Source organism: Tachyglossus aculeatus, chromosome 5, assembly GCF_015852505.1.
Source record: "Tachyglossus aculeatus isolate mTacAcu1 chromosome 5, mTacAcu1.pri, whole genome shotgun sequence".
Classification (NCBI taxonomy): Eukaryota; Metazoa; Chordata; class Mammalia; order Monotremata; family Tachyglossidae; genus Tachyglossus; species Tachyglossus aculeatus.
This window is the reverse complement of record NC_052070.1, coordinates 44,526,127-44,548,051: the sequence shown is the minus strand read 5'-3', so window position 1 is coordinate 44,548,051 and position 21,925 is coordinate 44,526,127. Positions and strand designations below refer to the sequence as shown.

Sequence of the window (21,925 nt, the reverse complement as noted above, 5' to 3'; positions counted from 1 at the left end):
GCGCTTAGTCCAGTGCTCATACGATTGATGATGATGACGATGAAAGAGTTAAGGGGGCCGGGGGGTGGGGAAGGGAAGGGCCACGTGTTCTGGGCGGGGAGAGAGAAGGGGCGGTATTTATAGAGGCGGCGCAGCGTCCCTTGGGCGGGCAGGAGAGGGAGTGACTGGGTTTCTTCTTCTCCTTGGTTTTTCTCGTTTTAGGAGGAAGCGGGGCGGCGAGCATGGAGCGTCCGGCGGCCCTGACGGTGCTGCCGTTCTCGGACCCGGCCCACGCGCTGAGCCTGCTGCGGGGTCTGAGCCAGCTCCGCGCCGAGCGCAAGTTCCTGGACGTGACCCTGGAGGCGTCGGGCGGGCGCGCCTTCCCGGCGCACCGGGCCGTGCTGGCGGCCGCCAGCCCCTACTTCCGCGCCATGTTCGGCGGCCAGCTGCGGGAGAGCCGCGCCGAGCGGGTGCGGCTGCACGGGGTGGCGCCGGACACGCTGCAGCTGCTGCTGGACTTCAGCTACACGGGCCGGGTGGCGGTGAGCGGCGACAACGCGGAGCCGCTGCTCCGCGCCGCCGACCTGCTGCAGTTCCCGGCCGTGAAGGAGGCGTGCGGCGCCTTCCTGCAGCAGCAGCTGGACCCGGCCAACTGCCTGGACATGCAGGACTTCGCCGAGGCCTTCGGCTGCGCGGGCCTGGCGGGCGCGGCCCAGCGGTTCATCCTGCGCCACGTGGGCGAGCTGGGCGGCGAGCAGCTGGAGCGGCTGCCCCTGGCCCGCCTGCTGCGCTACCTGCGCGACGACGGGCTGTGCGTGCCCAAGGAGGAGGCCGCCTACCAGCTGGCCCTGCGCTGGGTCCGCGCCGACCCGCCGCGCCGCGCCGCGCACTGGCCGCAGCTGCTGGAGGCCGTCCGCCTCCCCTTCGTCCGCCGCTTCTACCTGCTGGCCCACGTGGAGGCCGAGCCGCTGCTGGCCCGCTGCCCGCCCTGCCTGCGCCTCCTGCAAGAGGCCCGCGACTTCCAGGCCGCCCGCTACGACCGCCACGACCGCGGGCCCTGCCCCCGCATGCGGCCCCGACCCTCCACCGGCCTGGCCGAGATCCTCGTCCTCGTCGGCGGCTGCGACCAGGACTGCGACGAGCTGGTCACCGTCGACTGCTACAACCCCCAGACCGGACAGTGGCGTTACCTGGCCGAGTTCCCCGACCACCTGGGCGGCGGCTACGGCGTCGCCGCCCTGGGCAACGACATCTACGTCACCGGTGAGGGGGGCGGCGCGGGGCGCGGGACGGGACGGACCCCCGGGGGGTCGGGTGGAGAAGCGGCGTGGCCTTTGGAGTCAGAGGTCACGGGTTCAAATGTCGGCCCCCCCCCGGGCGAGTCCCTTCGCTTCTCTGGGCCTCGGTTACCTCCTCCGGAAAATGGGGATTAAAACTGTGAGCCCCCGGTGGGACAACCTAAATTACTCTATTTTGGGCCTCAGTTACCTCCTCTGGAAGATGGGGATTAAAACTGTGAGCCCCCCGGTGGGACAACCTAAATTACTCTATTTATTTTGGGCCTCAGTTACCTCCTCTGGAAGATGGGGATTAAAACTGTGAGCCCCCCGGTGGGACAACCTAAATTACTCTATTTATTTTGGGCCTCAGTTACCTCCTCTGGAAGATGGGGATTAAAACTGTGAGCCCCCCGGTGGGACAACCTAAATTACTCTATTTATTTTGGGCCTCAGTTACCTCCTCTGGAAGATGGGGATTAAAACTGTGAGCCCCCGGTGGGACAACCTAAATTACTCTATTTTACTTGTACATATCTATTCTATTTTGTTAGTAGGTTTGGTTTTGTTCTCCGTCTCCCCCTTTTAGACCGTGAGCCCACTGGTGGGTAGGGGCTGTCTCTAGATGTTGCCAACTTGGACTTCCCAAGCGCTTAGCACACAGTAAGCGCTCAATAAATACGATTGATGATGATGACAACCTGATTACCTTGTAAAATCCCCGGCGCTTAGAACGGTGCCTTGCACATAGTAAGCGCTTAACAAATGCCATCACCATTATTATTATTATTATTCATTCAGTCGTATTCATCGAGCGCTTACTGTGTGCGGGGCACTGTACTATTGGGAAGTACAAGTTGGCAACGTACAGGGACGGGCCCAACCCAACAGCGGGCTCGCACTCTTAGAAGAGGGAGACGGACAACAAAACATATCAACAAAATAGAATAAATACGTACAAGTGAAATAGAGTAATACGTACCACGTACAAACTGAGAAGCGGCGTGGCTAAGTGGAAAGAGCACGGGCTTTGGAGGCAGAGTTCATGGGTTCAAATCCCGGCTCTGCCAATTGTCGGCCGTGTGACTTTAAGTCACTTCACTTCTCTGTGCCTCGGTTACCTCATCTGGAAAATGGGGGTTAAGACTGTGAGCCCCTCGTGGGGGAATCTGATCACTCTGTAACCTCCCCAGCGCTTAGAACAGTGCTTTGCACATACTAAGCGCTTAATAAATGCCATTACTATTATTATACAGGTGCTGTGGGGAGGGGAAGGAGGGAAGGCGGGGGGTAGGGGGAGAGGAAGGAGGGGGCTCAGTCTGGGGTGGTCGCTCTGGTGATGGCATCTACTAAGCGCTTACCCTGGGCAAAGCACTCCTCTAAGCGCCGGGGAGGTTGTAAGGGGATCGGGTTGGCCCACGGCGGGGGCTCACAGTCTTCATCCCCAAACCGAGGCCCGGAGAAGTCAAGTGACTTGCCCAAAATCGCACAGCTGATGAGTGGTGGAGCCGGGATTTGAACCCCTGACCTCCGACTCCAGAGCCCGGGCTCTTTCCACAGAGCCTCGCTGCTCTGGGCCTCGGTGGGGAGAGAGGGGGTCGGGAACCCTCAGAGAAATCGGCCCACGCCCCGTCACTTGAGCCAAGGGACCTCCCTATTCATTCAGTCGTATTCATTGAGTGCTTACTGTGTGCAGAGCACTGCACTGAGCGCTTGGGAAGTCCAACAGAGAGAGACGGTCCCTACCCAACAACGGGCTCACAGTGTAGGGGGGCCCACCCTGCTGACCCTCTCCGTCCGGAGGGGGCTGCTGGCTTGTGTCGGGGTCACCCACGTCGCCACCATCTACCCCTTCCGTAAGCCTTCACCTCTTATTCATTCAGTCGTATTTGGTGAGTCCTTACTGTGTGCAGACCACTATCCAAAGCGCTTGGAAAGTACAATTCGAAGTACAGTTTTAGTCCATACAGGAGGCCAGTTGGGGCTTACGATGCACGGACCTGTGCGGTTTCGCCGACGTGAGACGGGTCACTTCGGTCAGAGCTAGAAGGAAAGGAGATGCTTTTTTTCTTTCTTTTTAATGGTGTTTGGTAACAGTGGTATTAAGCGCATACTAGGTGCCACACTTTGTTCATAGCTGGATTCAAAGTCATCGGGTTGGACACGTCCCTGTCCCATAGTCTTATCCCTGGTTTACAGATCAGTTAACTGAGGCCCAGAGAAATGAAGCGGCTGGCCCCAGGTCACCCAGCAGACCTGGAATTAGAACCCGGGTCATTTTGACTCCCATGCCCCTGCTCTCTTCACTAGGCCACGCTACTTCCATTCTGGTGGAAGTTTTTAAAAAATACATTTTTAAGCGAATCGAGACGCTGGATTTTGATGTCCAGAGATAGTTCTCCCCCTGACTAAGGCTTTCCTTGCTGACCCCAGCCAAATCCAGAATCTTACTTTCCCCTTCCTCTGGCCACATGGCAGGAGGGGTTTCCTAGAGAGTCCTCAGCTTGATGTTCCTATCTGCCGGGGTGGAGGGGAGGCCATAGCCAAGCAAGACTTAGCCATGGCTCAGAGGAAGCGAGTCATGGTTTATACATCTGATGGATGCTGTCAGCGTCACATGGTGTTTATGCTGAAATGTCCCAGGCACTGTAAACATAGTCACAGGCCAAGATTGCTTTTCTTCCAGTTACTTGGCTGGAAATCCAGATGAGTGCTAAGTCATGGTGTGCGGAGGCCTGAAATCACTGTAAAAGATGTGCGTTGGCCCCCGCCAGATCTCTTAGCTTCCATTTTTTAATTTTAAAGACCTTTTTTTTTTAACCAGAAAAAAGAAAGGTATTGCGAATAAGGGTGAGCCCCGAGGACACTAAGGAATTCCAGACACCCCTTGGTCAAGGCACCCCCCCCCCCCAACCTCTTTACCCCGTATCACACACATTTTCATTAAAATATTAAAAACTGCAAAAATAAAAGCCCGTGTCTCTCTAAACGACGGTAGTTGAACTTCCACCCATTGGTGGTGACCTTTTATAAGTATTTTTTTTGTTGCTTTGAAACTAAGTAGCCAACCATTATCATTCATTGCAACACAAAACTAGAGATGAAATGCCATTTTTTACCAAAGTAAGGACACCCATACAAAGACTTGTGGTAGGAATTCCCAGAACCTATATAGTTACTGGGCTTTTAGGGATAATATGGGAGATAGAGGTGTCTGGTGCCAAACCAGCTGAAATCCAACAAATGGCCACCCAGTCTCCGTTCCGGCTTTATAAGGAAAGACTACAGCGTTGAGTGGCTCAGTTGGATTTGCCCGCTCCAGTCCCTCCCAGGAACACAATTAAAAACCGGATTCTCAGTCTCACCACAGCTACTACCCCTATGAATTTTTGAGCCGGAAGAAGAAGAAAAACTCCACAATAATAATTGTGGTGTTGGTTAAGCGCTTACTATGTGCCAGACACTGTTGTAAGGTCTGGGGTACGTACGGGATAACTGAGTTGGGACCCAGTCCCTGCCCCATGCGGGGCTCACAGTCTTAATCCCCATTTTACAAATGATGGACCCGAGGCCCAGAGAAGTAAGGTGACCTGCCCATGGTCACCCAGCAGACAAGCAGCAGAGCCGGGTTTAGAACTCGTGCTCTTCTGACTTACAGGAACGTGCTCCGTCCACTAGGCCATGCCGATTCTCCCCATTTGGCCAAATGCTACTGTAGAATGTTCCAAAAAACTTCAGTTTCTGTTACTTTCCTCTCCCACTAATGCTCGACTTTTTTCAGAGGTTAAGGTTATTACTATGTTCAGGGGTGATCACAGATTAAAGGAATCAATTATATACTATCTGAGTACCTACTGAGCACTGCACTAAGCATGTAAGAGAGAGATTCCCTGCAAACACTTTGCAGGCTGCCCTTAACTAGAGTGTACTTTAGACCCTTATATGTGAAACTTTGAAATAGTTTAATTTGCTGTTTGCCTTCTCACTTTGTCGTCCTCCTAAATGAGCTTAAAGATATTTACCGAGGTTCACTGGGTTTTGGAAATAGCCAGATTCGTTCATTCAATTGTATTTATTGAGTGCTTACTGTGTGCAGAGCACTGTACTAAACGCCAGATAGCCAGGTTTGTTTAGAAAGCTTTTACAAAAATGTCTGGTTAAAAGCCAGGCCTGAGTTTCCTTGGCTCCTTTCTCCCTTGTTGCAGTGTAGTGTCCTTTTGTGTTTGGTATGCTAGAGCTAAAATTTGCTTGGAGATTTTTGATATCATGATAATTACTGCCCTGGAAATGTGTACGGTGCCTGCCTCTGTCAGCACTGTAACTTTTTGCGTGGCGTTCAAACCATTTGATTCACATAAAGAAATACTGTAAAATTATAGGATGGAGCAGGAGAATAGTATTTAAGGGAAACTTCTGATTAGGGCTGTGCTTCCGAGATCAGTCTAATGATGTACTTTGTTAGAAGATGTCTTGTTTAGTGGTAGCTCTTGAGAATTGGGTCAGGGCCTTGACCCCACCCACAGCGAGCCTCCCTCCAAGTGTGAGGAGGAGTGGGTCACAAATTAAGCCCACCACACTGCTGACCCCAGTCCTGGTTCTGGACTGTTACTGGTTTGGGCCAGGTGGGTCATCAGAATGGCTCTGGATGGAATAGCTGAGCTGATGGATCATCATCAATCATATTGAGCGCTTACTATGTGCAGAGCACATTTAGATTCCCCACCCCCCCCCCCCCGGCTTGGTGAAAGACGGCTGCTTGCCTGGGACACTGAGAAGGGGTAGGGCCAACAGACTACAGATCAGTCACGTATATTTGAGCGCTTCCTCTGTTCAGATCACTGGACTAAGCACTTGGTAGAATACAATATAACAGAGTTGGTAGACACAATTCCTGCCCTCAAAGAGCTTACAGTTTAAAAGGGGAGATAGATATTAAAATAAATTGCATATATGAATGTAAGTGCTATCGAACTGAGGGGTGGAGGGGATAAAGGCTACAAATCCGAGTGCAAGGATGACACAGAGGGAGGGAGTAGGAAAAATGAGGGCTTAGTTGGGGAAGGCCTCTTGAGGGAAATGTGATTTTTTTTTGTTGTTGTTGTTTTTCTTTCATTAATCTCAGAAGGAGGGGAAAGTGATGGTCTGTCCAATATGAAGGGAGAGGGAGGTCCAGGCCAGAGGCTGGAAGTGGGCGAGGGGTTGGGGGCTAGACATGAGGTCGAGGTACAGTGAGTCGGTTGTAGTCAGAAATCATTGAGGTAAGACAGGTGGGGGCAAGGTGATTGAGTACTTTAAAACCAATGGTCAGGAGTTCTTGTTTGATGCGGAGGTGGATGGACACCATCGGAGGTTTTTGGAGAGTGGGGAAACAAATTCAATCTTTTTTTTTTTTTTTTTTTTTTTTTTTTTAGCGCCTCCTACATGCAAAGCACTGTACTAAGCATTTGGGAGAGTAAAATACACCAACGTGAACGATTTTAAAACCAATTCCTCTTTGGAAGACGGCAGTGGAAAAGTCAGGCATACAAAAGTATAAAGATCTTTTCCAGAACAGCCTTCCCAGACTGAGCCCCCTTTTTTCTCTCCCCCCACCCTTCCCTCCTGCCCTACCTCCTTCCCCTCCCCACAGCACTTGTGTATGTATATTTGTACAGATTTACTACTCTATTTTGTTAATGTGTATATAGCTTTAATTCTATTTGTTCTATTTTGACACCTGTCTCCATGTTTTGTTGTCTGTCTCCCCCTTCTAGACAGTGAGCCTGCTGTTGGGCAGGGACCGTATCTATATGTTGCCGACTTGTACTTCCCAAGCGCTTAGTACAGTGCTTTGCATACAGTAAGCGCTCAATAAATACGATTGAATGAATGAACGAACAGTTTTCCCAGAGAGACCTGGCAGGGAGGAGGTGGCTGGCTGGCTCCCTGCCTCCAGCCAGGGGAACGCCAATCTGTGCCTGCTTGCAGGAAGCAATTGTTGCCGAAAAGGCAAACAATGCAGGTAGTTTGTCACCTTTGGGTTGAAGCCAAGGGAAGGAATCTTTGGAAAATGATTTCTGATTGAGAGAGGAATTAGGGTCTGTCATTGCTTCCTCTCACTGTCTGAGTGACTCATTTGAATCTTTGGGGTGAAGCGGTCTTAACTGACCCTCAGGCTTCGGGGCAGGGGTTTGAGATGGTGACTACACCCAAGGAGGGCCAAAAACCTTGTGCAGTGCCAATCAGGTTCAGGTCAGTGGTCCAGAATTGCCTACTTCTGACCTTGTCTGGTACCTGGATATGTTTTCAACCCTTCTTGAACTAACATCCCTAACTCTCTTCTATGTTACTGGCTCTCTGTTTGATAGCCCAGGAGAGACCATAGATCTCTCCTCCCTGAATTTATCCACTTTTTGAACCTATTTATATTTGGGGCTTCAGTCTATCACTGTATGCAGAGCACTGTACTAAGTGCTTGAGGGGGGTGGGGAGGTATCCAAAAGAGTTGGTAAAGAGGACTCCTAACCTCGGAGGATCTTCCCATGTAGGGGCTTGTATATATTGCTGAAAAATTAATTCCCAACCATTAATCAGTGATGTGTTTTTGAGTACTTACTGTGTGCAGAGCACTGTACTAAGCACTTGGGAGAGTAGCTGCTTTTGAAGGAATGTTTACTCTTGTTTTGAATCTACCTGCCTCAATACGTGTCCCTAAGCCTCTCTACCCGCTTCATGATTTTGTACATTTCAACCATGATCCCTCTCAAACCCAAGAGTCCCTCTCTTTATCCTTGTACTGAAGCTACCTCATCTCCCTAATTACTCTCGTTGCCCATACCCAGCTTAATTGTAGCCCTTCCAAAATGCAGGATCCAGATTTACACAGAGTATATTCCAGGTGTAGCTAGACAATGGTTTTTGATGATGACAGACCGTGCTTTTGTTTGAGATGCTCGTCCTATGATGATCAGCATTTAGCTGGGTTTTTGGTGGTTACTGCCTGAAGAACCAGTGGTTGGAGGAAATGGTGAGGCGAGGCTCCAAGATTTGGAGTCCTGACTAGTCACTTGGACTAGTCATAGGATTGTAGTTTGTGTGTTCTCCTCCCTTCCCACCCACCCATCCCGACTCCAAACATTTGCAGTTCCTTGCGCTTGTTTTCGTTGAACCTCAGCTGTCAATTTTCTGCTCATTATTCACCTCTCTAGAATCTTCCTGCTATGGTTTATAATTATGGTATTTGTTAAGCACTTGTTATGTACCAGGCACTGTTCTAGGGCAGGGGTAGATACAAGACAGTCGGGTTGGACATAGTCCCTGTCCCACATAGGGCTCACAGTCTTAGTCCCCATTTTACAGTTTAGGGAACGGAGGCCCAGAGAAGTGAAGTGATTTGCCCAGGGTCATACAGCAGAAAAGTGGCGGAGCCAGGATTAGAACCCATGACCCTCGGACTCCCAGTCCTGTGCCCTGCCCACTAGGCCATGCTGATATCATCTAATTCTTATACTGCTGTTCATAGATGATAAAATCCACAGGCTAAAGCTGTGTGCCTAACAGATTGACACATATTCCAAGAGACAGAACAGAAACAGTAAGAGGGGAGCAATGCCGAGAACCAGTTTTAAGTGGGTGCAAGGAGACCTTGGGGATGGGGGCTCATTCCTGCCTACAGCTCACGGGACCACCCCGGCATGGAAATTTCTGTTGGTACAGGGAGCGACAGCCCAACTGGTCAATCACTGGTATTTATTGAGCACTTACTGCGTGCAGAACACTGTACTAAGCACTCGGGAGAGTACAGTACAACAGAGTCGGCAGACACATTCCCTGCCCACAAAGAGCTTGCAGTCTAGAGGGGGAAGACAGGCAGGGGGAAGAGTGAGGATCAGGCGCATCCCCATTCAGGGGATGGTTGCGGTGCCCGGCAGTGAGGCACTCGTGTCATCTTCGCCAAATTCCTGAAGGCCTGGGCCTACTCTCAACAGTTCATATGAGAGATCATGTCAAGGGTGGACTCCAGTGTACTTATCGAGCACTTGTTGTGCACAGAGCCCTGTTACGAAGTGCCCGGGAGAGTTGTATAACAGCAATAATAATAATTGTGGCATTTGTTAAGCACTATGTGCCAGGCACTGTATTAAATGCTGAGGTAGATACAAGCAAATTAAGTTGGACACAGTCCTTGTCCCACAAGGGGCTCACAGTCTTAATCCCTGTCCTCCCCCTGACCTTCCCATCACTGTAGACGGCACCACCATCCTTCCTGTCTCACAAGCCCGTAACCTTGGCAATATCCTGGACTCCTCTGTTATTTAACCCACATATTCAATCCATCACTAAATCCTGTCGGTCCCACCTTCACGACATCGCTAAAATCCACCCTTTCCTCTCCAGCCAAACTGGTACCGTGTTTATAGTCACTCATCACATCCTGCCTGGATTACTGCATCAGCCTCCTTGCTGACCTCCCAGCCTCCTGTCTCTCCCCACTCCAGTCCCTACTTCACTCTGCTGCCTGGATCGTTTTCCTGCAGAAACGCTCAGGACGTCACCCCGCTCTTGGAAAAACTCCTGTGGTTGCCCATCCACCTCCGCATTGCAAACAGAAGCTCGTCACCGTTGACTTTAAAGCACGCCACTACCTTACCCCCTCCTACTTCGCTTCTCTCCTTCTGCAATCCAACCCACACACTTCACCTCGATCTCGCCTATCTCACTGCCGACCCCGGTGCACGTCCCGCCTCTGGCCTGAGTCGCCCTCCCTCTTCATAACTGACAGACAATTACTCTCCCCCCCCTTCAAAGCTTTATTAAGGGCACATCTCCTCCAGGAGGCCTTCCCAGACCAAGCCTCACCTTTCTTCATCTCCTGATTCTCTTCTGCAGTGCCCTGATTTATTCTCTCTGCTCTTCCCCCATTCCAGCCCCACTGCACTATCTACATATCTGTAGTTTTCTTCATTTATATTCATGTCTGTCTCCCCCACTTCTAGTCTCGTTGTGGGCAGGGAATGGGTCTGTTTATTGTTGTCTTGTACTCTCCCAAGCACTCAGCACTGTGCTCTGCACAAAGCAAGTGCTCAACAAATATGATTGAATGAACGAATGAATCCCCATTTTACAAATGAAGTAACTGAGGAACAGAGGAGTTAAGTGGCTTGCCCAAGGTCACAGAGCCTTCTAAAGGGTAGGTTAACAGTGGGAATAGAGAGGGTCAGGCCCATCCTCAGTCAGAGAATAATAATAATGGTATTAAGTGCTTACTATGTGCCGGGTGCTGTTTTAAGCGCATGGGTGGATGCAAGCAAGAGAACAGCCGCAGTGCCCATCAGTGGGGTGCTTGGGTCCCCTTGGCCAAATCTGGGAAGACCCAGGCCTATTCGAGGCCCTGGCAATTCATTTGCGAGATTGTGTCAAGGACAGAATCAATCAATCAGTCAGCCATATTTATTGAGCACTTACTGTGTGCAGAACACTGTACTTGGGAAAGTACAACAGAGTTGGTAGATCATTCATTCATGAGAAGCAGCATGGCGTAGTGGATAGAGCACCGGCCTGGGAGTCAGAAGGTCCTGGGTTCTAATTCCGGCTCTGCCATGTGTCTGCTGTGTGACCTTGGGCAAGTAACTTCACTGTGCGTCAGTTACCTCATCTGTAAAATGAGGCTTGAGATTGTGATCCCCACGTGGGACAGGGACTGTGTCGAACCTGATTTCCTTGTATCTACCCCAGCATTTAGTACAGTGCCTGGCACATAGTAAGCACTTATCAAATACCATCATTATTATTATTTATTCAGTCGCATTTATTGAGTGCTTACTGTGTGCAGAGTGCTGTACCAAGCACCTGGTAGAGTACAATAAAGCTATAAACTGACACTTTGCCTGCCCACAATTAGTTTGCACAATGTCATGTTTATTGACCACTTAATCTTTGCAGAGCACTGCACTTGGGAAAGTACAATCCAACAGAGTTAGTAGTCTCAGTCCCTGCCTACGTTGAATTTACAATCTAGAGTGGGGAGACAGACATTAATATAAATATATTTATATTAGGCTGTGGACCGTAAACTCATTGTGGGCAGGACAGTCTGCCAATTCTGTCATATTGTTCCCAAGCCCTTAGTACAGTGCTCTGCACAGAGCAAGTGCCCAATAAATACCAAGCAATCAATCAGCTGTACTTATTGAGGGCACAGAGTTGGTTCACCGAGCTTACAGTCCAGAGGAAACCGAGTGATTGACTGATCCCATTCCTAGAGTAGAGTAGGGCCTGTATCCAAGGGAGCCCCCAACCCCCACCCCAGATAGTTATCCCTGTGCGGAGCAGGGGTGGGGGAGTCTGCGCTGACCATCAGACCCGACTGCACTGCCTTTCTTCAGTGGCAGCTTGTCTCTTGAGCCCAATCACCATGGCAAAAATCGATCAAGAGATTCATTCAATCAGTCATTTATTGAGTGCTTACGGTGTGCAGAGCCCTGTACCAAGTGCTTGGCAGAGTACAATAGGAGCAATATAACAGGTACAGTCCCTACCCACAATGAGCTTATAGTCCAGAGGGGGATTCAGACATTAATACAAATCAATAAATTATAGATTCCCAGATGTGCAGCATTTTACTACCCAGGAGAAGCCTAGTCCTTTGCAAACTTGGAAGTTTCACCATGCACTCCCACCATGAGACCAGTTCTTACATCCAGGGGAACTTCATCTCTCCAGGAAAGTGTCAGTTTATTCAGAGAAGAGCAAGTCCATTTTTATAGTGTGGACCTTTTTGAAACCAGCCCCAGATCCTCCTCTTCTATGGTATTTGTTAAGTGATTGTTCTGTACCAGGCACTCTACTAATCCCTGGGGTAGATACAAGGTTACTCACAGTCCACATCCCACATGGGGCTCCCAGTATAAATCCCTATTTTACGGATGAGGAAACTGAGCCCCAAAGAAGGGAAGTGACTTGCCCAGACCATCCAGCAGACAAATGACTGAGCCAGGATTAGAACCCAGGTCTTTGATTCCCAAGCCCTTGCTCTATCCTCTAGGCCATGCTGCTTCACGCAGCTGTCAGTTCTCCTCAACCACACATTTGTGGATCCCTCTGGAGGTCTCAGGCAGTTCCAGCAAGGTACAATTTCCCCTTTCAGAAAGTATGTTGTCTTTCTCCCAATTGGGGCTTTCCCTAAGATGGTTTTTTGTTTTTTGTTCCTCACAGGGGTCCAGGTCTAGGCCGAGTTTCAGGCTTGATGGGGTTGAAATGGTACATCTGAGAGAGACAGACTCCTGGGTTAGTTCTGGAAGATTCTGGTCGACTTGGTTTCACTGTGTAATTCAGAGAAGCAGGGTTATAGGATCAATTGCTGGTTCTCCTAGAAATAACGGCAATTGAGCAGGTGTCAGATGCATTCTAGGTGTAAAAAGTCGAGATGGGTGCAAGAGTGGGAAGTTGTTTGGTTAACTTCACTTCCACCACTCACTGTGGGCCCGTTATCTTCTCACCCAGGGGGATCTGACGGATCGCGACTCTACGACTGCGTGTGGAGGTACAACTCCAGTGTGAACGAGTGGACGGAGGTGTCCCCCATGCTGAAGGCCCGGGAGTATCACAGTTCCACGGTGCTGGACGGGCTGCTGTACGTGATCGCGTCGGACAGCACGGAGCGCTATGACCACACCACCGACTCCTGGGAAGCGCTGCAACCCATGCTCTACCCCATGGATAACTGCTCCACCACCGCCTGCAGGGGAAAGCTCTTCGCCATCGGCTCCCTGGCCGGCAAGGAGGCCATGGTCATCCAGTGCTACGACCCCGACACCGACTTGTGGTCCCTGGTCAACTGTGGGCAACTCCCCCCCTGGTCTTTTGCCCCCAAGACGGTGACCCTTAATGGCCTCATGTACTTTGTAAGGTGAGTTCTGGCACAGGGGCAGCGAAGCCGGTGAGAGCGATGCATTGATTGAGGGTCCTGACGGCCCCTTTGCTCTGGCTTCGGGGAGGGAGTGCAGCGGTGGCGTCCTTCCAGGTGTTTGGAGTTTGTCCCGAAAAGTAAGGGAAACTTGAGTTTCAGGTAGAAACTTGGCCTGACTTGGTGGTCCCCAAGGGTTGTGACTGCACGTGGTCCACTGGGTGATTTTGATCTGACCATCTGTCGATCGATCAGTTTGCTATCCGTGGTAGTTATCAAACACCTTATTGGGTGCGGTACATTGTAATAAGTATGAGAAGCAGCGTGGCTCAGTGGAAAGAGCATGGGCTTTGGAGTCAGAGGTCACGGGTTCAAATCCTGGCTCCGCCAGTTGTCAGCTGTGTGACTTTGGGCAAGTCACTTAACTTCTCTGGGCCTCAGTTCCCTCAACTGTAAAATGGGGATTAGTACTGTGAGCCCCACGTGGGTCAACCTGATCACCTTGTAACCTCCCCAGCGCTTAGAACAGTGCTTTGCACATAGTAAGTGCTTAATAAATGCCATTATTATTTATAAGTACTTGGGAGAGTCCATCAGAAGCAGAAGACACTCATGGGCCTTGTTCTCTAGAGGCATATGCTCTAATAGTAGTAATAATCTGAATAGAGCAAATATTCTCATTGATCAGTTGATTTTTCACTTGCAGTTGTGCTGTGGGAGAGTCCATCAGAAGCAGAAGACACTCATGGGCCTTGTTCTCTAGGGGCATATGCTCTAATAGTAGTAATAATCTGAATAGAGTAAATATTCTCATCGATCAGTTGATTTTTCACTTACTAGCAGTTCTGCTGTAATGGGTGCTTTCACACACATTATCAGTCAGAAAGAGCGGTTACTTTGTGCAGTGCACCGTAGGAAGGACTTGGGTGAGTATAGGAGAGTAAGTAGCCTTGATCCCTGCCCTCAAGTTGCTTACAAAAAGGCAAGGGAGCTTTTTGATTTAGAACGCCGTTAGAATGAGGGAGAATTTTTTTCTGATGGACCGAAGAGAGGAAATAGTATCCTGCAGGCGCACACATGGTGGTGGACCCGGGGGTGAATACTGCAGCGTGAGGTTTTCCTTCCCACAGGGTTTTGTTAGGTGGCCACTGACTGTACCCACGGGTGTCGCACGTGCCTTCGTCAGTCTGGAAGTAACTGATCTGTATCATGCTGCACGTGTTACATGGGGTTGCACTCTCCCAAGTACTTAGTAAAATGCTATGCACACAGCAAGCGCTTGACAGATACCACTGATTGATTGAAATGGCGCCATACAGAAATCCTTTAACAGAAACCCACCGTACCTAGAATGTGCCTTTGAATGACCCCTGATAATAATAGTAATTGCGGTTTTGGTTAGGTGCTCCCAATGTGCCAAGGACTACCAAGCGCTGGGTTAGAGACAAGATTATCGAACTTGATTTTTTTTTTTTCTCCTCTACTGCACCAATTTCTTCCAAAGCCGTTGCATTCTCCTTTCAGGTTTCTCCCTGGGAACAGAGGCATCCCCTTCACTCCGTAGAACTCAGCAGCAGTAGTTGAGGCTGAGGGGCCCCGGTTTCTTAAAAATCAGAAAACCAGACATCAAAGCGTCTGGTGTCCATTCTGGTAAGGGACAGATCAGCTAACATCCACGCTGTCCCTTTTAAAACTGCATCAAGTGACCACCCTAATGTAGCCCGAACTCTAGGAGAACTGGGTTCATTGTGTTCTCCTTTACCTAGAAGCCTTCCATTTATAGCCCGTTAGCATAATCTTTGAAAGTTGTGGACATAAAACACTGGGGCTCAGTGTTCTTGGATTGCCACCCGGAGGTGTTGGCAAGGGAGGAAGGAGTAGTTCATCCTGAAGTTTCTAGTTAATTAACTGTCTAGGTTAATGGTGAGTGCGTTATGATTAAGATTATTTTTCCCAATTAGTAACCCCAGGATTGTGTTATTAGAGTGAAATCAGGGAAATTACATCCTGTGGGATCTTTCTTCACATTTTCGCTGCCCCAACAAATGTAAGCTGGCTTTTGAATTCATTATTGAATGAGAAGCAGCGTGGCCGCGTGGAAAAAGCATGGGCTTGGTAGTCAGAGGACGTTGGTTCTAATCCCAGCTCTACCGCTTGTCTGCTGGGTGACCTTGGGCAAATCACTAAACTTCTGTGTGCCTCAGTTACCTCATCTGTAAAATGGGGATTAAGTCTGTGAGCCCTACGTGAGACAACCTGATTACCTTGTATCTACTCCAGCACTTAGAACAGTGCTTGGCACATAGTAAGTGCTTAACAAATACCATCATTATTGTTATGGAGCCTGGCTAGGTAGGTAGTAAGGACTTGGGAAGAGGGCAGTAAAGAATTCAATAAGCCTGGTCCCTGGCCTTATAGGGCACGTACGTGTGTGTGTCTGTGCACACGCGTGTTTTTGTGCATGCACACGTTGGGTGGGGGCTGGAGTTTGGCATTGGGAACATTGAGTGTTCAACAAATTGTCAATACTTCCACCATTACCAGTAGTCTAAATATTTTGAAATGTGACATCTGGAAGGGTTAGACCTTTTAAATGGCACCCTGAACCCCAGGGAACTTCACTTCTCCCCATTCTATAAAGAAAACTTGGAATTTTCTCGACTAGCTAGCACCTGAGATTAGTTTTCTTATTTCTCATGGGAGGCGTCACTCTTGTTCACTCCTCCTGAATGAGGATTCAACTATTTTTAAGTTTTGGATCAACACCAGAGTCCCAATCCCCTAAATTAGACAAGGTTGCCTTGACCTTTGTTGCAAGTGAAAGGTAGCTGGCCTGTCTTGTCCATGTAGCCACTTGTGTCACTTGGAAAGTCAAAGAAGTCATTTTAACTGAAGAAATTCTCGCTGTTCAGGTGATGGTTTCCAACTCAAAAAATGAGCCTTAATAAAACCCCCAACTTTTTTTAAAAAAATACTCAAATTTAAAGAAATAATAAACCGGATAATTCAGTCATATTTGAGTGCTTACTGTGTGCTCTAAGCGGTTGGGAAGTACAAGTCGGCAATGTATAGAGACGGTCCCTACCCAACAACGGGCTCACAGTCTAGAAGGATAATTGTGTGCAAGCTTTCCCACCTTCCGGCAAAGCTTGTGTCCTTTTCATAAAGCGTAATTTAAAAGAAATGACATAGAATGGGGAGTCGGATTTGCAGGAGGAGAAAAGTGGGAATGAGGCCTGGGTCTGTGAGGAACCGGGTGGTGGAGCGCTGTGGCCTGGGAAAGCGGAGGTCTCGAGGTGAAAGTTGGCATGGCCGCTGTAGTCCGGTGGTGGTGAAAGGTGTATTCCACTGCAAGACCCTGCTGCTGCTGCTGCTGCAAGCCCCGTGGGGGAAGGGTGGGCGGGAGGGAGAAGGGGTACAAAGGGAAAGCTGTTCCAGTTCCCCCTCTACCCCTCCTTCCCCAGCTGGGGCTGAGACTATTTAAAGCAGTAATGATGTATTATTCAGAAGGCAGCGGGCCCAATCCTTGGCCTCAAGGGCCACTCACTCTCCTCCACCCCTCCCTCCCTCCCTCCCTCCCCCCAGCTGACTGGTGTCCCTCGGGGAGGCAGCCACCTGTGATTGGCTAGCCAGCTGCCCTTGGTATTTTTGGCAAGTGTGGAGACAGGGCTAGGAATGCTCTGAATGTCCTCCTTTTTCCAGCCTTCTGGAGAGATTTTGCCCCAGGCCAGATCCTGGGGCTAGGGTCCTCTGGCCCGAAGCATTCTGGAAGAGAAGCAAGCTAATGAAGCAAGCTGATGGTTAGGGATTTTTGAGAGAAAGCTGTTCTGTGCTACTTTGCAAACTGAGCCACAGTCTCTTTCCCCCCTCTGGCCTCTCACACCTCTTCCAGGAATACACGTTCTCAAGTGGGGTGAGGAGGCAGGGGGACAGGGAAAGAGTCCTCTGAAGGTGATACACTGCTCATCTCTCCAACACCCACCCCCTTCTAATTTTGTTAATTCCTCGTCCCCTAACTCAGCACCAGACTGCGGTGGTGTCATTTAGGAGAGCCTGTGCCAGCTATAAATATGCCTTTGCAGAACTTCCTAGGACTCTGGCCGCTCTGGCCAGTTTTCTTTCGTCCCCAGGGGCCAAGAGTGGCTTTTGCCCCCCTTACCTATGTGGGACCTGATCTTGGGGTGCTTCCGCTGAGCTCTCATCTCTGCTCTGTCCCCTGATCTGCTGGGTGACCTTTGGAAGGTCATACCGCTCTTCTGGATCTCAGGCCACCCGTCCCCCAACCCCCACCTATATGAGCCATAGGAAGGCTGACAGAGGGAGGAAAATTTCCCCACTTTGCAGGTAAAGTACAAGGGGAATCTGGCCATTCCCAAAGCTGGGATCCAGAGGGAGTTGCTGGGAACCCTGCCGCCTCTGCCGTTCTGACTGGGTTGCTGCCATGACCCTGATGTTGCTGGGCACTCCTTCTCTCTTTCCCTCCCCACCCCAGGTCTGGTGGGGGTCCTGGAGAGCAAGTGGAGGAATGTGCTGCTAAGTGACTGGTTACTGATCTCTTCTCCTGAGGCTGGGGCCGTTTCTCTCTGATGAGTGTTTGACCTTCAAGCCCCCAGCAGGCCAGCTGCCCCCCCCCCCCCCCCCCCCCCCCGGACACACACGCACACCCCCCCACCCCACCCCCCCAATGCATGCTGAAGTCCTCTCTGCCTCCCTGGATCCGTAAACTGTCATGCTTGCTTCTGAGCCTACTGGCATGCTGAGCTTTAGCTGGACTGGGGCCCAGGGCCCTGGCAGAATTCAATGTGCCACCAAGGCTTGGGCAGCCAGGAAACTTGTTTGGGGCTCTCCCTCTGCTCCCCATGAGGTTCCTAGGCGAGGCTGAGGGTGAGAGCGGGAAAGAGGTGTGAGCCGGCCACCCCTAGCCAGCAGGTCCACACTGGTGATGGAGCCGGCTTGTGAGAACTATTACTGTCCCTCTTACCTCAGGAACCAGTCGGTTGTTTTGAGGTCAGGAGAGGCAGGGCATGGTGACCGAGGTGGCAACTGGGGAAGATTCCCTACTGGGAAGTTCACTGTGAATGAAGGCCCTGACTGAGTCAGTAACACTTCTGGGGGGTGTCATCTCCTGCCCCCACTGAAGGCCGGTTCCTCTTTGTCTCCTGCAGGGACGACTCCGCAGAAGTGGACGTCTACAATCCTGTGAAGAATGAATGGGACAAGATCCCTTCCATGAATCAGGTAAATGGGGGAGGGCGTTCCTTCCCCTGTTCAGACTGGAGCGTGGCTGGGACTGGGGTGCGGGGGAGATCCCTCCTCCCCCCATAACCACTTCAGGATGTGCTGTCGGCCCTTTGTGGAGGGGAGGAAGGGGCTGGCAGCTATTTCCATTCAAAGTCCAGGAATGCCAGTCTTTGTCAAGGCTGGGGGCTTGGTCCTTTTGGCAGGGGTGACGTCTGGTGCCAACCTCCTTTCCGGCTCCTTGGTGGGGCGGGGCGGTGAGGCGGTCGTATCGGGTATTGCCTGACCCAAGGAGATCCTTTCTTCCCACTCGCAGGTTCACGTAGGGGGCAGCCTGGCTGTGCTGGGTGGAAAGCTGTACGTTTCCGGCGGGTACGATAACACTTTTGAGCTCTCCGACGTGGTGGAAGCTTTTGATCCCGAGACACGGGCGTGGAGTGTGGTGGGGCGCCTCCCCGAGCCCACCTTCTGGCACGGCAGCGTCAGCATCTTCCGTCAGTTCATGCCCCAGACCCCCGCGAGCGGGCACGGCTTTACCCTGGACAATGCCAACCGGGAGATGAACTCCCTGAACTTGAACCGGCAGCGGCAGAACCTGCAGAACCAAAACCTGAATGAGCTGCGTTAGCCCCGGCCTCCCCCCCACCCCCACCCCCAACCAGCTCCTGCAGCTCGGGAGCTCGATTGAAAACCAGCCGTTCTTTTGGGGCGTGGGGAGAAGGGGGCGGGTGGCCCTGGTGGCTCGAAAGCCCCCGGGTGACTCGAGTTAGAGGCGGCGGGAAGTCCCACCCAGGCTGACCGTGCTGTTCCGAGAGACATTGATTGGGTTGGCGGCAAGTTGGAAGCTTCTGGGCTAAGGGCCCACTTTGTGATGCTGGGGAGAGTTCCACTGCTGCTTTACAGCAGGAGAAGAGAGGCGCTTAATTCCCCTTTGTTTCCAGAGAGGCACCCCCCTCCCCCGTGTTCTTACCCCAACACCGGCATGTGCCGTCCTGATGGTCCTCTTGCTCTCCGTGTCCCATACTTGACCCGCTGTGTGGTGTGGATGTGGCACTTGGCCAGTAAGGACCCAGTTCTCCTCCCCGGCGGCTCTGGTAAATGACTCAGTGACCATTTGGCCCCTGGAGCTGAGCGGGACCAGGTCTGTCCGTGTGTCTGGCCCTTCCGCTGTGGTCCTGCTGGGTTCCGCCAGAAGGAAACTCCTTCCCATCATCGCGGCCCTCGCTTCTTGGTGGGGCCGTGGCACTTTTCACCATGGAGCTCCAAGTCAATCCGCAGTGTTTTTCCCCAGCAGCCCTCATGGAGAAGGGAGGGTGGAGGGTGTTGATGTCCCCTGACCAGGTGTCTCAATGCAGCCTCTTTGCAGCTGCTCCAAGAATTGAGGAGCTGAGCCCCAGGGGTCAGCCTAGAGTGGAGGAGTTGGGGCCCTTGGCAGGGAGGGAGCTGAACTGGGACTCTGAAATCTTCCCTCATCAGATTCCTGTTCAGAGAGATCTCTGGGACATCTGCTCTTCACAGTTTGACACCATGGAGCAGTTTGAGGCTGCCGGGCTGGTCCATGGTGTGGGCAGGGCCTGGCGCTTCACACCCCCAAGCTGTCTCCTGTCCACACCTGCCGGGAGCTATTCCCTGGTTTCAGACCAGTTATCCGAGAATCAAGCTGCTCCTTGGCCTCTCACTGACCTTGCCCTCACCCTGACAGTCTACAGATGCATTTGGCTTGGTGAGAGGGACTGCACTGTCCCATTGATATGGGTCAGGGTGTCCCTGGAGGGTAGAATAGGGGTGTTGGGTTGGCCTTGAGGAGAGCCCTGCCTGGCCTCTGAGAAGTGAGCTGTTTGCAGGCAGGGGGCTGCGTGCATGTGTGTGTGTATGTGTGTGCGTGTTTGTGTTTTTCCAGTGGGGTAGTCCAGCTTTGAGGATAAAGCTAATCACCTCCATGCTGGGGCTTCTCCATCCAGGGAACAGCCCTGGACTGGGGTCCTGCCTCTCCAAAACCCACAAAGGAACCTTACTGATGGGTTGGCTTATTTTTTTCTAAGTAGAGTGGGCATAGAGTAGTGAGGGGAAACCCAGGAGCTGAGAACAAATGTAGGTAGGTGAATTACTGTTACTGCATCTCCCAGGAGATGGGGCTTTGAGTCAGGGTGGAGGTGGCAGAGGGCAGTCCAGTTTCTGCGTCCGAGGTTTCCAGCAAGAGGATGGACGTGCCGTGGGCCAAAGGCGCAGGGTCCGGCGTCGCTTCAGATGAAGCTCACGGGGATTGGCAGCAGATGGGAAACGCTTGCCTTGGCAGCTGGGGTCGGAGCCCTCGGGTGAGCGTCTGATGTGAATTGTGAACTGTTCTGAGCTCTGTTTACACCTGGTTCTTGATGGAGCCCAAAAGCCGTGTCTGCACTGAAGGCAGGCAGGCGGCCTGATTTTCCTTTCCTGGTCCCCCGTCCCCCCCGATATCAACAGGTATTCTCCTCTCCTCCCTCTCCCAAGGAGCACTTTCCTGTGAGACTCGCTGCCACAGTGCCCTGTTAGCCCAGGCCCCTGGGATGGCTAATCTGTGGAATATATGCTGTTCTGCTCACCAATTGGCTCAGCACCTCTTGGAGTGGCATCTTTGCAGTCTTTTTCCCTCTTTTCCCCCTCCAGCCTGAAAGTGATTCCTTGGAGATGTGGGGCTGAAGGAGATGCTGCTCCCCCGCTCCTCGTAGCGGAAGGACCATCCATGGCTGCAGAGCAACCAAGGTGCCACTCTTGGGTGGGGACCTGGAAATCCAGCTCTTTTAAAGTCCCTCCCAAGGCTTATTTTGAGGTCCTGGACCGAAAATGGACCTCCCAGAGGTCATTTTGCCCATTCCCTCTGCCCCCAGGCCGGACTGGGTTGTGATTACTGCGGAACTAAGACTGCAGAACTCCTCTCCCCCTGCTCGTGTTCCTGGGTAGGATCCCGTACTTCCAGAGGCCAGGAGTGGCCAGCGACCCTTCCTCCCCCCCTCCAGAGCCAGTTCCTGAATGGGGGAAGACTTTTCCCGGGAAAGCAGAACCGACCCGGGCTGCCAGGAGTCAGGAAACCCAGGGCCAAGTCTTCACTTGCCCCAAGATACAGAAAATGCTTTGTTCCCAAACCTCCTCGTGCCAGCCAGGAATCCAGTGTCTGCTATCCAAACTGGGCAGCTTGGGAGACTTGAGTCCTTTTGTTGTCTGGCCTTGCCAGGGTGTGTCGGCCAGCTGCTCTCTCACAATGAGCTGGCAGGGGCTTCCTGCCTGTGGCGGCAGGTCATTCAAACCAGGCTGACTGAACACCATGGGCATGTCTGGCGGGTTCTTGGGCCAAATTTCCTCTCCCCCATACCCTGACTGACATACGTGTCTTTTCTCGACATCATCCGCTATTTAAAGTTAAACACTTCTGCCCAGCCTTGGTCTTTGCCCCGATGTTGAGCTGCTGCTGTGTACGTGGTGTGTGTTTATATATTTAATTTACTTGCCTTGTAGAATGGCAATGAAACGTCAATGCCTTGTATTTAATGCCGATTGATAAAACCTTCTATAT

General features: G+C 51.5%; 1 protein-coding gene across 1 annotated transcript; it reads left to right on the top strand.

Annotated features, from left to right (window-relative positions):
• The first annotated feature begins 187 nt into the window (after positions 1 to 187).
• KLHL21 (kelch like family member 21) lies at positions 188 to 19,623 on the top strand. The gene is made up of 4 exons (XM_038746145.1): positions 188 to 1,242; positions 12,738 to 13,143; positions 18,306 to 18,378; positions 18,695 to 19,623. Exons 1-4 carry the CDS (start codon positions 222 to 224, stop codon positions 19,004 to 19,006), a joined length of 1,812 nt encoding a protein of 603 aa, XP_038602073.1. The 5' UTR covers positions 188 to 221; the 3' UTR covers positions 19,007 to 19,623.
• Positions 19,624 to 21,925: the final 2,302 nt, after the last annotated feature.